The sequence below is a fragment of the Xenopus laevis genome, chromosome 1S (assembly GCF_017654675.1).
Source record: "Xenopus laevis strain J_2021 chromosome 1S, Xenopus_laevis_v10.1, whole genome shotgun sequence".
NCBI classification, from domain to species: Eukaryota; Metazoa; Chordata; class Amphibia; order Anura; family Pipidae; genus Xenopus; species Xenopus laevis.
The window spans coordinates 115,755,588-115,773,673 of NC_054372.1; the positions used below are offsets into that span (position 1 = coordinate 115,755,588).

The 18,086-nt window shown below is 35.2% G+C and overlaps 1 protein-coding gene and 1 long non-coding RNA gene across 51 annotated transcripts in view; one reads left to right on the forward strand and one right to left on the reverse strand.

Moving 5' to 3' along the window:
* Positions 1-18,086, forward strand: part of ptprd.S (protein tyrosine phosphatase receptor type D S homeolog) — a 998,444-nt gene that overhangs the window by 901,137 nt on the left and 79,221 nt on the right. For 26 of the 50 annotated variants that reach the window (XM_041574091.1, XM_041574084.1, XM_041574101.1 and 23 more), the window contains 8 exons: positions 1,352-1,621; positions 3,727-4,308; positions 5,340-5,473; positions 5,583-5,727; positions 7,047-7,352; positions 8,087-8,280; positions 13,510-13,536; positions 15,255-15,372. In XM_041574091.1, coding sequence (XP_041430025.1) covers positions 1,352-1,621; positions 3,727-4,308; positions 5,340-5,473; positions 5,583-5,727; positions 7,047-7,352; positions 8,087-8,280; positions 13,510-13,536; positions 15,255-15,372 — 1,776 coding nt within the window. 50 annotated transcript variants of the gene reach the window in all.
* Positions 12,214-13,409, reverse strand: LOC108706952. The gene is made up of 2 exons (XR_001934185.2): positions 12,763-13,409; positions 12,214-12,556 (listed from the first exon to the last, which is right to left on the reverse strand). It is a non-coding gene; the product is annotated as an uncharacterized LOC108706952 (long non-coding RNA).

Genomic DNA, 18,086 nt, shown 5'->3' on the forward strand with positions numbered 1-18,086 from the left:
CCTGTATAAGTGTATAGTGGCTCTTTAAAGATTGTAAAATTATATAGTACACTTTTTTAAGTTGGAGCAGCAGTGGCTCCATCCTTTTCAGAAAATAGTATTTATTTTTTCCCAAAACTCTACATAATACCTTCTAGGAATGTATACATTTGCAAATCTTATAGTTTTTATTTATTTACGTTTTTAAATGATTGTTAGAACTAGCAAATGCTAAAAACCCTTCATCTGTAATAACTTTGAAACATATCTGGCGTTAACAAAGGTTTGATTGACATTTCAGATGAATTTTTGAATAAGGACTGATGATGACCTTTCGCTTACCAAATGTAATACAAATAGTGTTTGCTTGATTTGATATCATTAACTACCCTTTTGCAGCCCTTTACTATTAGAAATAACTTTAGAAACTAATCCAGTAGCTCTTGCTTTTCCTTGGATATAACCATAACTAAATTCTTTGTCACCCTGCTATAATCCTCTCTTTCAGAACGCTTACTCTCATAGTGGCATTTTAACAACCACAGCCTAATCTAATTCTCCCCTGTCTGTGTTATCCTTTCAGTCCATAGATATTAATTCTTGTCACACCCAATTTTTTTTTTTTAAATTTTGTTTTACCTATCCATCCTATTTATCATTTAAGTGCAGATATACAGGTTATATTCTAAAAGACAACAAAACAAAAAAAAAATTAAAAAAGAACCCAACAAGTTGGAAAAAAGTGTATACATTTATTCCCAAAGCATGGTTGCCTAGACCTCAATCGTTTGCTTGCATGCATGACTGAGTCCAGTTCTGGTACTGGCTTTGCCTTGTATTTTATGTGGCAGTAAATATTAAGGTATTTTTACGTTTTAATGTATTTGCTTCACTTATAGTGTGAGGTTTGTACACTGCATCCATCTTTAAATGTATAAATAAACTACTGTAGATGACACATTCAGTCTATATGGCGATAAGTAGGGCTGGGATGTTACATTATGGTGGAACACATTATATCACATCAAATGGAAGCACTCAGCATCTGAAGCCAAGTAATGCGATCATGCTGGCAATTCTCCAGTGCTTCTTTTGAATATATATGTATATAGAAAAACCATAATATACATATATATTTGCATGGTGTTTGTGTATTGTCTAGTAGTTTTTATAAATCGTTGGGCCTTGGTAAATCTCAGTAAATGTGTTAAATGTGCTTAATTTACAATAAATATACTATAAAAATAGTAATATTTTGTGTAAAAAAATCTATATGTAACCAAACTGTTCTATTAGATGTTTCTGTGTTTTGCATGCAAGAAATATATAGGTTTTTATATATGTTATCAGCTGTTGTTTTCTATTCGTTCAGTTCGACGCATTGCACCAAGATTCTCCATTCCACCTACGAACCATGAGATTATGCCTGGTGGAAGTGTCAATATCACTTGTGTTGCAGTTGGATCGCCAATGCCTTATGTTAAATGGATGCTAGGTTCTGAAGATCTTACTCCTGAAGATGACATGCCAATTGGAAGAAATGTTTTGGAACTTACCGATGTTAGACAATCAGCCAATTATACATGTGTTGCTATGTCTACTCTCGGAGTTATTGAAGCAATAGCTCAGATAAATGTTAAAGGTAATTATTTTTACCAAAAAATCAAATCAAACAAATCATACACAATTATATGCATTATATGCATGCATTACAAGTAACTACTTTCAGTTAGGCTGCAGCAGCTATGCTGGTTCCATGTTTTCCATGTTAAAATCTTTAAGAATTGAATAAATTACTATTAGAAAAGTGATGATGTGCTGCGCTAAAATGTGGTTCACACCAAATGTTAGTGTTTCTGTTGACTTAAATTATAATTGACAAGGGTGTGTTAATGATTAGTCTACTTACAACAGCATTTGCAAAGTGACCTTCTACTTGTGAACAAATTAATGAATACTGTGATGCTGCCAGAGTTTATTGGGAAAGTAGTTAATCAGTAGATATATGGCTGGGCTAAATCACCAGTTCCACTGTCCTTGCTATGTACCATTTACATTAATAGAGACCACCAATCCCTCTGCGCATGGGATGGATTTGGTTGAAAATAAAGACTAAATTAAAAAAATGTTTTTTGGGTTGAAAGCCCAGTGAATCCAAGGTAAGGCAGTAGTTTCAAATTAGTTTTAAAATGAGTAGCAATCAGTAAGTATAGTTTCTGGTTGTCACAGGAAACACTATAGCAATGAACATTTCACTCAGTTTTATATTAGTTTGTTATGCAGTATTTTAATTCTAATTACTCCTAAGGTAGAAAATATAATTATTACAATGATACAATCTATATAAAAAAATGTACAGAGTCTGGAAATATGTTTGGATATACTTTGTTCTTAGTGTTTACTTTACATGGTGCAAAAATACAGAATTCACAAACTTTGCTCTGTTCTCGCACCTTTTACTGCTCTCAAATATGATTTACACTAAAACAGTAAACTTGTTTCTCTCTTCTGATTATGGGCATACAGTTATCTTTCATTGCTAGAAAAAAAATCCAGGACATACAGTTATATTCTCCTGAAGAACATAACATTCCCTTCTCTCTCAATTATTTTAGCATCATTTTAAAGTAACATTGTGCTCTTCTACATAGTGCTATTATTACCTGTTCTCAAAATATAAAACATCATCTAGCACCGGGCAGCGGCTCAGAAACAGCATAACCTGGTAGGGTTTAAAGGTTGAAAGGCAACTGCTTCTATGACAACTTTCTTTTTGCCTGTGCTTTGGTGATTTATTGTATGATGATATGTATCATCACATCACATAATTCCTTTAAATATACAATATATCAATATCTGTACATAAGTAGCCTTTAAATTCAGTTAAATTTGTTATATATTATACAGAATTCCACCTTTATTTATCCGCTTATTATTGTTTATTCATAACACTAGCTAGGGGCCCATTCACTAAGTTCGAGTGAAGGAATAGAGGAAAAATAGTTTGATTTTTGAATGTTTTTTTTTTGGCTACTTCGACCATCGAATTGGCTACTTCGAAGTTTCCACTACGACCTTCTACTTTGAATCGAACGATTCGAATTAAAAATTGTTCGACCATTCGATAGTCGAAGTACTGTCTCTTTAAGAAAAAACTTCGACCTGCTAGTTGGCCACCTAAAAGCTACAGAAGTCAATGTTAGCCTATGGGGAAGGTCCCCATAGGCTTTCCAAGTTTTTTCTGATCGAAGGATAATCGTTCGATCGATGGATTAAAATCCTTTGATTCTTCGATTCAAAGGATTTAATCGTTCGATCGAAGTCGAAGGATTTTAATTTGCCAGTCGAATATCGAGGGTTAATTAACCCTCGATATTCGACCCTTAATACACCCTAGGGGTGGCCAAAGGACTCATAGATCAGAACAACCACCTAAATCTTGTCCATTTTTACTCGATTTGCTTTATTTTGAGCTGCTTTGTCTTTCATTCTCTTCTAGAATGTGACACAGGCTTTTGCTGGTAACTTAGCACTGAGTTTGGTGGGAAACTTGTCTGCACGGAAGACTGATCTTTACTCAGATAGAGAGAAGACATTAATTCATTGTGATTTAGGCATGGGGGTAGGAATCTTACCTGTCATACTGTAGATCTGCTGAAAAGAAATCTACTGCACTAAGCAACCGTAAATTATAATAATGGTTTGTAGATAATAACTTAATTTTTTTTACATTTCTTTAAAATGTAGCCTTACCTAAACCACCTGGAACTCCAATGGTCACTGAAAGTACAGCTACTAGTATTACGCTGACTTGGGACTCTGGGAATCCTGAGCCTGTCTCTTACTATATAATACAGCACAAGCCGAAGAGTTCTGAGGAACAATATAAAGAGATTGATGGAGTTGCCACCACACGCTATAGTGTTGCAGGACTCAGTCCCTACTCAGAATATGAATTTAGAGTGGTAGCTGTGAACAACATTGGACGAGGCCCACCTAGTGAACCAGTAATGACTAGGACATCTGAACAAGCTCCATCAAGTCCTCCCCGGAATGTTCAGGCTCGAATGCTAAGCTCTACGACTATTTTAGTTCAGTGGGAAGAACCTGAAGAGCCCAATGGTCAGATCCAAGGATACAGAGTATATTACACTATGGATCCTACTCAACATATTAACAGTTGGACCAAGCATAATGTTGCTGACAGTCAGATAACCACTATAGGAAATCTGGAACCTCAAAAAACCTATTCGGTGAAGGTCTTAGCATTTACTTCTGTTGGAGATGGTCCTCTATCTAATGATATACAAGTGATCACTCAAACTGGAGGTAGGTTTCTTGACACAGGGCTTAGAAAATCTAACATGTATTTTAAAAAGCAATAATTCACCAGTACATTGTATATTCATTTAACAACACTTTCTTATTCAGCACAGAATGTCAATGTAAGCCAGTACTACTAATAATATACAGTATGATGTTAACAAAGAGATAGGGAAGAGAATAGGAAGATATTATTATGAGCCATAGATGATGAAATATATTATCTATATGGTATTTTCTACACAAGGAAATAAATAAGTTAAAATCAGAAATGCCTTTGTACTTGGCCCATACACACTGTTATATGTCAATAGTAGTGCACATTCCATTCTATAAAGGGGAAATGTCAATGGTGTTTTGACAGTAAACAGTCATTGTTTTAAAAATGCACCTCAACAGTAGTGGTTGTTCATTGACTCTGTTTTACAAATGGGTTTTATTATTTTAATTTAGCTGCAAACAGCTTACTCATACTATTTGGAAGCTGGGCATTCTAAATTACTATGTATTTTTGGTATTGGTTTGTTAGACAAGGGAAACTCACACATACTTTCTCTGTCTAACTGTTTTTAAGTGGTACAGCCAATTGTTGTTCTGACAACCGGGGACTGACAGAATGACTTGTTTGCAATGGAAAAAAATGGTACATGTAGTACAGTGTATGTATAAAACATCTGCTATACTAAGGTGGATTTAAAAAAATATAATTAAGTATTTAAGTTTCACTACCATAGGATGTAGAATCATAATATTATGTGTAATGTGTTCAGAAAATACCTAGAAATTTTGAGATAAAAATAAGTATTTATTTTCCTACTGAAAGTGTGGAATGTCTGTAATTTTTGTGCTTCCTATTTTCTGTTTTGCCCTTGATACTAGTCGATTTTTCAGGTAGCATAGTCAGCTTCAGGATAGAAACTGCCCTTTATATGAAGCTTGTTAAATAACTGTATAGCTCACATTAGCAAAATATAAAATGCATATTTATGCAACTGTAAATCATTTTCTAATGTATAGCAATATTTCTGTTTGCACAGTTCCTAGTCAGCCTTTGAATTTCAAAGCTGAACCAGAATCAGAAACAAGTATACTGCTCTCCTGGACTCCACCACGTTCAGATACCATATCAAGCTATGACCTCTATTATAAGGATGGAGACCATGCAGAGGAGGTAATTGATTGGTACAGATCTGAGTTATAGTAATCCTTTCCTGGTAAACTGTTAACATGAACATAATGTTTGGGTGCTTTAAGCCAATGGTAATTCTTTGTCTCCTTAGCAGGTTATCACCATTGATCCAGCCACATCTTATAGGCTGCAAGGACTCAAACCAAACAGCCTATACTACTTCCGTTTGGCAGCCCGGGCCTCTGTAGGCCTTGGTGCATCAACTACAGAAATTTCAGCCAGAACAATGCAGTCAAGTAGGTCCCTCTCCAGAATTTTTAAATTATTTCTTTCTTAATAGTGCATGCCAATGGATTGCACTGGCAATCCACGTGCCTTAATGTTAATGTTTTTATTTTTCTGACTTAAGTAGAAACCTACTCCCCTATACAAGATTGCACTTGGAATATTTGCAATATAGTGCAAATCTGATGTCTTCTACTAGATAAATATGTCTTGATGCATCTCTCCATTTAATTAAATTTTTTTTAAATAATATGCTTTTTTTGACAACTCATATTAAAATAGATCAATGACCTCAAAAATCTGACTTAATTCTACTGTATGTATGTGCTCATCACAATATTACACATGGTATGATTTTTATAGTGTTATTAGATATTAGAAATATCAAGAGTATGGCTGTTATGAGTTCCTGTAACATTTATTTATATCACTTCTAGAATCAGTGTGCCATAATTGCCAGCAGGCATGCTTGCCTTTAATCTGTATTTAATTTAACAGTGAAAAAGAGTTGTAATAATTTGATAGATATTATAGTAGATGTTCATTAGTGGCCTTCTAATTCTCTGCTAATAAATATGTCACTCTGAATCAAAAAAAATACTCATGGTGGGATAGCAGCTGATCACTACGGGTAAGTACCAGTTAAAGTCAAAACCCACAAGCCTGATTTATACCCTGGTAGGTAAATCTTTGTATTAGATTGCCATTTTACTCAAATAATTTTGCATGCTTACTGTAGACCCAGACCTCATTAAAAACAAAAAGAAATTCAGTTTAATTGTAGTCAAGTGGATTTCAAAGATTTATTTTGTTCCACTTTTTAGTTTCTTTTTTTGAGTTCATGCTGGTTGCTACTTAAAGCATGTGTAATGACACAAAAGCAACTGTTTGTTTCACGTTGTTATTATTCTAATTAGTAAAGTCTTGAGTGGATTAAAGTTTTTGAATTATTTCTTTCCCAATTATGATTGAGGGATGCTAGTATAAATGAAAGATACAGCATGCATTAATTGCAACCAGCAAATGTTCCAATTTAAAGCAAAGTTGGTGGTATTTTTTTTTGTTAATTGTACAGGTAGGTAAAACTACTATTAGGCCTCATCTTCATGCCTCCCTTCTCATTTTGTTCACGTGTTCATGTGTTTATTTTAAGTCAGTTCATATTAACAAGCCAAGGTGCCTTTTGACCCCTAAATATTTTATTTTTATATTTAATTTCTCATTACGTTTTCAAATTTAGTTATTTTTGGTTTTGTTTCCTCATCTTTTTTATTTTCGGATCATTACTATCTATGCACCCAAACTCTCTGTAATGCTTTACTGAAATCAGAGCCATCAGCTCCTCCACAAGACATAAGATGTAACAGCCAAAGCTCTACCAGCATATTGGTAAGTTGGCTTCCTCCTCCGGTGGAAAAGCAGAATGGCATAATCATTGGATATTCTCTTAAATATGCTGGAGTTGATGCAGATGACATCAAGCCCCATGAAATACTGGGAATTTCCTCAGAGACTAGACAGTACCTTTTGGAACAACTGGAAAAATGGACTCAGTATCGCATAATTGTGATTGCCTATACTGATGTCGGACCTGGCCCAGAAAGTTCTCCTATACTGATTCGGACAGATGAAGATGGTATGTTTCCTCTCCTCCGTCAGTTCATGTCTAACCCTTCTCTTCAAGCTTCTCAACTTAATGGGAAGCTCTATTTTTCCTGTTCTGGCTCTTTTTCTAAAAGATTTTTTAAAAGTCTTCATTTTTTATTCTAAAAAAATCAGCTCTTCTCTGCATACTTCTGGAAACATATTTTAAGTGGTCTCCTGGAAACAACTTTTTATTTTTTTACTTATTTTGCAGTTTACTGGGTTTCTTGATTAAAAAAAAAATATTTTTCTCCTGACTTCTTGTTTGAAACTCACACTTCTTCTTTCTCTTGAATCTTTGTTATCTTTTGTGGAAACTGATGCACAGCCATTTTGTGGAGTCATCTTTGTTGATTATTATTCTATTCCTAATACCAAAAACAAAAAGAAGGCCCAAAAATATGCAGTTGTACAATGTAAAATTGTTCATTTTTGAAAGCATTGTCTTTTTGTCTTATAATTTATACCAGTACAACCTTTCAGATAAATGCTTTGAATTGTCAAAGCATCCTCCTTGGCTTTTTACATTTTTACATGTTTTTTCTCTTTCTCCGATACCCTTTTTTCTTCTTCCATTTTTTTTTTGCATCAGTCATGTTTTTGATCTTTCCACTAAAATAATAGAGCAGAATTGTTCTGAATTTTTATTGCTTGAATCAAGATCCTTTTATTCAGTGGGTGGGATGAGTGCCTATAAAGTTGTTTTATCAAATGATGTTGTTCCAGTTCCTAGTGGTCCTCCTCGCAAAGTCGAGGTAGAGGCTGTGAACTCCACGTCTGTTAAAGTATCCTGGCGCTCACCTGTGGCTAACAAGCAGCACGGCCAAATACGTGGATATCAGGTGCTTTATGTGCGAATGGAAAATGGAGAACCCAAAGGCCAACCAATGCTCAAAGACGTTATGCTGGCTGATGCTCAGGTAAATCATTCTTAATGTATTATTTCATTTACTTTTGTTCTTTACCCATTAAACATATGATAAACTAAACATATTAGAAACGTTTTATTCAATCTACGTGCACAGCATTGTACATTCACGTTTGTACTTACTTTACATTTTGCTAATGAAAGTTATATTGTTGTGCCAGATGTTTACAGGAATGTATCAACACTTTCAATGGCTTCCTGACCTCAGTCCCCACCCCCTATAATTGTTCCTGTTTCAGCTAAGGAAAACATCTCCTACCACGGTTTTGGTAGGCTTGGGGTGGGGCAAAGACACACTAAAATCGGGAGCTGTATAAATTGGTGCTCCAAGCTATCGTTCTTTATACCCATACCCATACTTTCATAACTACTGCGGCAGCTGTGGGAGAAAAGGTGTCACTGGCCAATACAATTGTTTTAGAAATTTAGATTAGGGAAAGAACACTTTTTAAAGTGCCACTGAAAAATCTGGAACATCATCACTTTAAGGGAAATCTCTCAATATATTACCATAATAACATGATTATCTATGCAGAAATATAATCAATACAATGAAAATACTTTTATGTGGATAGCAATGTTTTCCCTGGAAAATACTGCAATCCATTATTGTTTCAGGACTGACTTTTTATCAGGTCATTACTGACCTCAAGTTAAGCCTGATTGGCTTGAAACAAGATGTTGTACAAATGACCCAACTTGACTGAGTTGTGATTTTTTTATTCATTTTGATCTTTCACATTTTCTCATGTGCATATCATATGCCTGTCTTGAAGAAAGATGCATAGCAATTCCATTTCATACAGTTTGTAGATATACATAGAAGCGGCTTTGTAGGATAAATCCTTTTTTTTTTCTCTATGCTTCATCCAATACAGATGCTAAATCATCTGCTTCACCCCACTGAAATCAATGGTGCCTCATTAGTGAACAAGGCTTAATGAAGTTTAGCTCATGCCATTTATTCATTTATCTTTCCACATTATCTTAATAGACTGATACATCAACTGAATGACACCCTAGACTTCAGTACAGCTTTGTATAAAGTATGTATCATAAACCTGGGTACTGATTATTAGTTAACCATGCAAAATACCCTTTTTATAAATATAAAGTTTTTAAGATATATTACAGCTCATCTACTATAGGATAAGTGCTTAGGGTAACAAAATCGGACTGAACGGTTCCTTTTAAGGTTCCAGCTGTGGCTGTAGGAGCCATATTTACCCAGATCAGGTGGGATTTTTCATTTTCAAAAATAAGTATTTGCCATTGCATTAGGCCTCTTGGAAAGTAGAAAGAATGCATTTTGTGGAAGGTTCCCCAAAATCAGACCCAGTACTGCGAAGACTTTACACTTCCAGCTTGTTGCTTTATTTATCTTTATTTCTAAATTAAGTAAAAATGTATTATAGTATGATATATTTATCGTATTGGGTGAGCTGGCAACTCTAATCACAACTGGTGTTCTTGTGATTTATGCAGGTTGCATGAACCCAGACACGTGTTTGTCATACATACGTCATTATAATAAAACCTTTATGTATATGCAAGTTTCATTGCCATCAAGGCATTGTATTTCCTGTTGATGCTCCCTGAAACTTGCCTGTTTCGGCAATATGTGACAGACAAACTGCAACATTTATTTGCTTTATGGATCAGGAAACAAAAAGTATAACAGATTAGATGTAAAATATTGTTAATTAAAATACACAAGAAAATATGAGCACACTGAATATGATAATATTTGTCAAAACACAATTTTTTATTTGTGACCATTGACCCTTTTTAGATTTATATTGTCCAGGGCATTTATTAGCAATGTATAACACCAAAGGAAAGTATACATAGTTGGTTACATAGTTAAATTGGGTTGAAAAAAGAGAAAGTCCATCAAGTTCAACCCCTCCAAATGAAAACCCAGCATCCATACACACACCCCTCCCTACTTTTAATTAAAATTCTTTATACCCATACCTATACTAACTATAGAGTTTAGTATCACAATAGCCTTTGATATTATGTCTGTCCAAAAAAGTATAGCATAATTGCTCTTATACTGAGCCTTTACTAGACCTTTACTACTTTTTAGGAATGCTATTATCTTTCAGAAGGGCCATTAATGCTTACATTTTCAGCTGCTCATTTGTTGGTAAAGATACAGTAGCTATAAGCTATGTGGAAAACGATACATACAAAAAACCAGTTACCTCATCTGATAGCAAAATATGAAATGGCATTTCATATATGGATTCCTGCAGGCAGGTACAGCAGTCATAGGCTACTTTACCAGCTAACAGATAGAGAAGTCTTATGAGCTCAGCTTCCAAGTTTGCCTTCAATTTTACTGGCCCTCTCCTGTGCTGGTGGTAGACCGCAAGCTTAGTTGTCATTCTGCTCTATGTAAAACTTAAATCGTGGTTAACACTGTGACTATGGTAGTATAATTTGCAAAAAAAAAAGCCAAAATATAAGTAACCAGCTATTATTCAGTTGAAAGGAAATGTTTGTGCCCCCCATGCCAAAATACATATTTAGCTAGTTTTGTAAGAGAAATATGTTGTTTGTTAATACACTAATTCCTGCTGGAGTCATTTTCTACTTTTCACTTACAAAAGTAACTAAAAATGTAATATGGAAAGGGTTGTCCAAATTGTTTAATTTAACTCTATGATACTGCCCTCACACTCAAGCCCAGTGCAAAATGTGAAGACTGTTCTATTAGTGGGAATATTTTATTTTACTCAGTTAAACCCTCATATAGGACTCACACTGAACAACAATTAAAAAGTCCCTCATTCTTTTATGCAGGCATTATCTTAGTAGGGGCATTATCCTAATAGCACTGCTTGTTTTTAGAGGCAGTATGTGTATGCAATAGTGGGGTTTTGGGATTTTTAGTGAACAAATGTCCACTACCATCAGAAACCTGAAGAAAATTTGAATAAAAATTGGCCGAGCTTCATAATGAGGTGTATATTTAACGTTTAATTATTTTTTTTAAAATCATATTTGTAAAAATGTATGGAATAATGCAATTTTTGTTGCAAAAAAAGTCATAAAGATCAATTTGTTCATGTTTTTCCATAAATATGCAAGGAATCATGGGACAAAAATGTGACCGCAAAGAAACAAATCAAATTTCTTAGTGATCCAATTAAGGAAAAACTTTTGAAAAGTATAACTAAGCCTCTAACTGCTAGATAGAGTGAAACATATGGAGGGGCAGATACAAAGAGAACCGCAGCATGGGTGGCTTCTTTTTACCCACAAGTAGAACCTTGATTGAATATACTGACTATATCGATAACGACTTCAAAAGATATACACAGGCATTGTTCATTTATACATGATATGCTCGACATTTAGGTGACTTTCATTTGATTTAACTGTATCCTGGTGTACAGGTATAGGATCTGTTATCAGGAGACCTGTTATCCAGAAAGCTCTGAATTACAGGAAGGTTGTCACCTTAAGACTTCATTTTAATTAAATGATTAACAATTTCCTATGTAATAACAAAACTGTACCTTGTACTTGATCCAAATTAAGATATAATTAATCGTTATGGGAAGGAAAACAATCCCTTTGGGTTCATTTCATGTTTTAATGATTTTTGCAAACTTTAGGTATGAAGTTCCAAATTATGGAAAGATCCCTTATCTGGAAAACCTCAGTTCCAGAGCATTTTGGATACTATGTCCCATAGTTTAAGAACATTAAACTTTAAAAATGGATATCAAATATGTGTAGGGCATAACACCCAAAACAGACATCATTGATGAGCAATAAATCACTGTTGCTAGTTACCTCAAACAAATGCAAGCAAAACTTCCGATCGAAACCTTGTGATGCACCTCCGCCGTGCGTGCGAACGTATCAATCCACAAAATAAAGTTTTCAAGGAACGATCCAGACTGCAGGATTAACTGCTCAATTAGGTGTTTATTGTTCAACACAACATGTTTCGAGTCTCAATGGACTCTTTGTCAAGTGTATACAAAGGATGTGAAACAATGTATAATATAGTGTTTAACAGGAAATGACATCAAAGCATTAAGCCCATCCTCCAAGTGGTAAACAGGTGGGGGGAAAAGAAGAACAATGTTTCAAAAGTAGATAATGCTTCAAAAGTGAATGAAGATGACTTCAGTTTGCAACAATGTAAAACGTGTCCTTATGTAATAGGGTACAATTTCAACAGGCTGAGGGCCTTTGTGCTTCTCATTCAATTTTTATTCGTGATACGCTTCAGCTGTCACCAAGTGCTGTAGAGAAAGGAAAATATCAATACAATATAAACGAGAGTAAAAGAGGGGTTAAAAACGGGGGACCAATGGGCGAACACTTGTTAGTACTGCCACATACGGCCTACTAGCCCAATCTGTCTCTCAATTGGCTGAAACTGACTCAGAGTCCTCTCGGACTTAAACATATTCTACATGATAAAGTAGCCATAAATACTGTACGTTACCATAACTGGATTCTGAAACATTCTGAATGTGTAGCTATGGGGTCAAAATCTGGAAGAGAGATAAACATAGAGATTAGTATCAGCAACGTTTCATAAGAAGCTTTTAACACTCCACGATTCGTTTAACCCTTTAGGGTTTACGGTGTTTAGCTTTCTAATCCAATACATCTCTCTTTGAGACAATCGCAGTTTCAAATCCCCACCTCTTGGGGGGTTATGTACGACCTCCAAAACTAACCATTTTAGCTGGTTTACGTTATGACTCATGGCTGAAAAATGCCTAGAAACTGCTGTGTCCGAATAAGTATCCTTTTTAAAGTTCCTAATATAGCCTCTATGTTCTTTTATTCTTGATTTGACTTGTCTCCCTGTCTGGCCTACATATGCCATCCCACATGGGCATTTAAGCAAGTACACCACATTACAGGTGTCGCATGTGGCATAGTGTCGTAGACGTATGGGGGTCCCATCACATGGGTGGTTGATATTGTCTCCTTTAATAATAGATGTACAGCATACGCAATTTAAGCATGCAAATGTACCCTTCTTTGGTCTTCCAATAAACCTTTGTGTACGTGGGCCCAAAGACATCATTGATGAGCGTTTATGTATAGTTTAACATTTTATTTAAAAAATTACAAGTAGAAAATTTCAGGGCTTAATGCTGAGCCTTAATAATATGGGCTTATTTCTTTATTTTTTATTATTATTATTATTTTTCTCTCCTACGTCCTTACTTGTAAACAGTGGGAATATGATGATACTACTGAACATGTGAGTAAAGTGGATAAGCATTTAAAAGTGTGGTTTTTCTTTGCTTTATTGTGATTATTTGGTTTGTTCCCATTATTTTGTGTTTGCACAGATGCATGCACTAACATTTCACTTGATTTTCCGTCTGATATTCATTTAGCATGATGCTGTGATTTGCCAGCAGTACTGTACATGATGTTGCCGATTGTACTATTTGTTTGAATGGCTGTTACTAATAAGCTGAAATGCATTTATGGTTTAAGAAGAAGAAAAAAATGTTTGTCCTGCATTATTGAAACTGAGCTTTAGCTGTAAAGGTGCTGTTATTACAGTATTATAAGCTTATATCTTTCTCAGCTAAAATGTGCAATGGCAATGCTCAAGCTCATTTAGTGGTATAATGAGTGATGCATGATCACACACTCAGTTCATGAATGTGTTTTTTTTTTTTTTACTACATGAAAGTAATTCAATAAAATTTCAGCCTATAGACATGTTATGCTATATTACGATGATGTCATTCAATGAAATTTATGGAGCCTTCGCATAAATTGGATGCTCCAAATATCCCTTAGGGCTTTAGCAGATTGAGTGTGTTGATTTAAGTGAAAGGATGACCCCAAGAAGTGCTTAGGCATGCAAAATGGTGCCCCTTAGTTCTAATTTTAAAAAGCACCCATGGGGACTTTCTGCACTTGTACTGGATGCAAAATTCAATGTGAGTTGGTTCAGCCATCACTGGTGGGCACCTCTGTCTTTGCCACAGGAGGTCTTTGCAGGAGGCTCTAGTGGTATTTATGTACCCACCAGCACCCCCTAAGTTGTGCGTCTGAATGCTATGCAAGTTCAGAGATAGGTAGAGGTCAGGATGGGAGATTCACCTACATAATTCCCTTATTCTTTAGAGGCTGTGCTGTATTCATGGGGGAATTGCATATCTCTAGAGCACAAGGATCTACTCCTGAGGGTGCTCTTAGAAGAGCAAATTGCAAAAGACATGACAACTTTCATACTTTGTATCATTATTGGTAAATTACCCCTTGTATATGACACCTGAGGAAGGATCACATGTCGTGCATTTTCAAATAAAGTAACTATTGACTACAGAAATTGGTTCTCCAGAGTGCTAGCTACAATTTGTGAAAGTTTGGAAGGCCTTGCTCTGAAGTTGAACCCACTTACTTAATAACCCAGGATCAATTCATCCACAAAGTGTGCATACCCCTTGTATGTTCCATAGTGCTTAGAGGGCTGTGTGTGCCCCCAACCTCTGCTTGAGAAACCCAGATCTTTTGCTTTGGGTTACAGTAGGTTAATTATGATCTTGATAACAGTTTGGGTGCAACTATGCCCTGCAGGGCTGATTTCTCCGTGGACGACAGTATTACTATCTGTATTAGCAATGATTAGTAGGTTAATTCAGTAATCGGTGCCCTACAGAGAGAAGGTTTGACTCAACGCACTAATGAAATGATTGTGCAGCTTCTGTATGAGCTCCAGTTTGCTAAAGATTTGAAATTCCGCTTGGGAGGTAGCAGGGATGACTTGCAGAACAGTAACATCGTACCATTAAATTTACACTTATATCAAACAGAGCCAGGAATATTCTCCCTTGTGTTCCACTTAAGTCATGACAGATGCTAAGAAACCAACTCCGACATCAAAATATTGTTCAACATAAATAAAATGTGAATTGTTGAGAACAGCAGAGTTGAAACTTTTTCTTCGCTTCATTTCAGGAAATGATTATATCTGGACTACAGCCTGAAACTGCATACTCCATCACTGTCACAGCATATAACACTAAAGGAGATGGAGCTCGCAGCAAGCCTAAAATTGTGTCTACAAGCGCTGCAGGTCAGTTATGTACCTCTCCTGCAAGGAGCTGCCAGATATTGGGATCCCATTTTTTAAGCATGTGGCTTTACATCCAACTGCACTGACTAAAATGAATAAATGAATAAAAATATGTGTAAAATTCTTGACATGATAGTTCTTTCTAGGAAATAGTAGTCTCAGGCATTCTAGGCATGCTCACTAATTCTTGCCCCAGCTGCAAGCACTTGCTTGGTTTAGCAGAGTTACTACAAATAAGCAAATCATACTACATTAAAATGTAGGAAATACTAAAATTCAAATAATATGTAGATTGCAATATATCTTCCACTGAAGAAAGTGACTTTTTAATCAAAAGCAGGCAGATTGCCAATCTTGCTTTTTTGAGTCCTAAAACCTACAAAAATACACATAAAATATAGCCAGTTATAATCAGAAAGCAATTCAGTAAAGGCACTTGTATTAAAATTTTCTAATAGTGTCAAAGCGCTGCAAATCTCTCAAGCCCTGGAATCTTGGAGGATGATTTTTTCTTACAATTACAACATTAGTTGCTGTTATCAGGCAGAACAAATCCACCTACTGTACTAACTACTTTCACTGACTACCCAGCAGCTATTCCTCAAATGAATTAGTTCTTCCCTTCCCACATTAATTTTTGCCCCATTAGTATTTCATAACAGATAAACCTGCCTCAAATCTGGCAACATGCCTTAAATGAAGTGCACTTGTTTATTATAAGGTGCAGCACCAGTGGTTGCAAGATAGCCCTGTCCTTATCTAACTAACTAGCTATCATGGATTAATAACAGGTGGAGTGATGTAATAACAGGGACGAAGAAGTTTGTTCTTTGTCTAGTTACTTATAGTAACCAGAAAGTTTGTTTTCAAAAGGAAGACTTATAATTAATAGCTTATGAAACTTTAACCTTATATAATATTACCCAGAGTGGTTTTCATCTACAGTGTAGCAACATGACCCTGAACTCTAATTGTGTGTCATTGTTAAAGAATACTGAAAATCAGCTATGAGTTTCATCTTTTCTACTGCTTTTGGCCCACACCATTTATGGTGAGATATAAAATAGCTGCATTGAATGTAATGTATGCTTTGTTCTTTACTTCTTGCCCTCTGGCTGCTGGGCATTATTTGCAGTTTAATAGTGTCCTTGCCACATGTTCTTTATTGCGCACAAGGCTCCAAATATCAAGGATATACACATCACTTTGCCGCCAGGTACATGAGGTTATTTCATTTAATAAGCCAAACTCTCCTCTGATTCAGTTCTTCTAGATGCTGGTCATATTTCTTATATCCTTTTGTGGCACCACCAATCAAGTTAAAAAGTAAAATAAAAATAGTCATCAATATGAGTGCTGTCGCCAGAATAAAAGCAATTTATGACATATATAATTTTGTGACAGCTTATAGCAATCTCTTCACTGGAACCCTGAAGGAGATATTACACTGTTTCTGTGGGCTCTCCTCACTTTGCTTATGCTCCATTGACTTTAATAATGTTTAGAACTCAAAGAAAAAAATATGGCTTAGAACTGTGTCTTTGAAATTCTTTTATTGCCTTTATTTTCGTTATTTCTTTTTTTAATAGCCCCAATGAAATACCTATACATTCCAGTATTAATGTTTAATTGTCCATGTTGTCTTGATACAACCAACGATGATTTATGGTTCCACTTCCCGTTTCTAATTTTTAGTTTTTGTATTTTTGTGCAAGCTTTGATACTTTGTATGGGTGGAAAGAAGTCAATAGATAAGATTCTGTAGCACCTTTGTTAAAGCTGGAGAACGACTAGAAACAGGAGTATCATTATACATGTGTAGCTTTTATGATTCAGTTATATAAAGAATCACAGTTAACAGTGATTAAAATAATCACTTTTATTAACCTGTTGATTAAAAAACACCAAGTCAATTAAATGCACCTCTTTTAAATGGACTTGCTTATCTAACTTGGAATCAGATTTCAGTTTTTTTCTGCTCACATGTTGAGCCAGTAACCATTACTTTTTTAGGCAACCCTTGAGTGATAATTTGTAAAAGAAGCTTTTTACATTTCTACTATATTCACTACTACATTTATAGTAATTAAGTGAAACACTGCCACATTTTTTCCTTTTAAGAAAGCCTGCTTGGGGAAAAAAACACCTCAACTAACAAGATTTTCTTTCTTTTCTGAAACTCTGCATGAGTTCCTTAACTTACACTCACACAGCCTTGAGCAATCATAAATTGTCCCTAAGTGTTGCTTAGGTGACTGTAAAATTAAAGGGAATACTATCAGCTCTACTATGGAACTCTAACACCCCACTGAGCAGAAGAGTGTTTGACTGTTCAAAGCAGTGGGACACTCTCTAACAAACTGACACTTGTACTTGCTTTGATTAATATGTCAACCCATCAGACATTTCCTCCATGTTTCATTAGTATGCATTTTAGTGTACTGTATCTGCCCCAAGGTGTCACATAAAAATTAGATGCAGCATAAGGTACATGTAAGACTAAACTAACTGTAATAATGTAGATTATTTAAAACCATTGATATTTTTCAATAAAATGAGAAATGAGCACAGATTATTCTTTCCAGTTCCCAAACTGCTGAAGCAGGATCACCATACATAGTTACATAGTTACATAGTTAAATCTGGTTGAAAAAAGACAAAGTCCATCAAGTTCAACTCCTCCAAATGAAAACCCAGCATCCATACACACACCT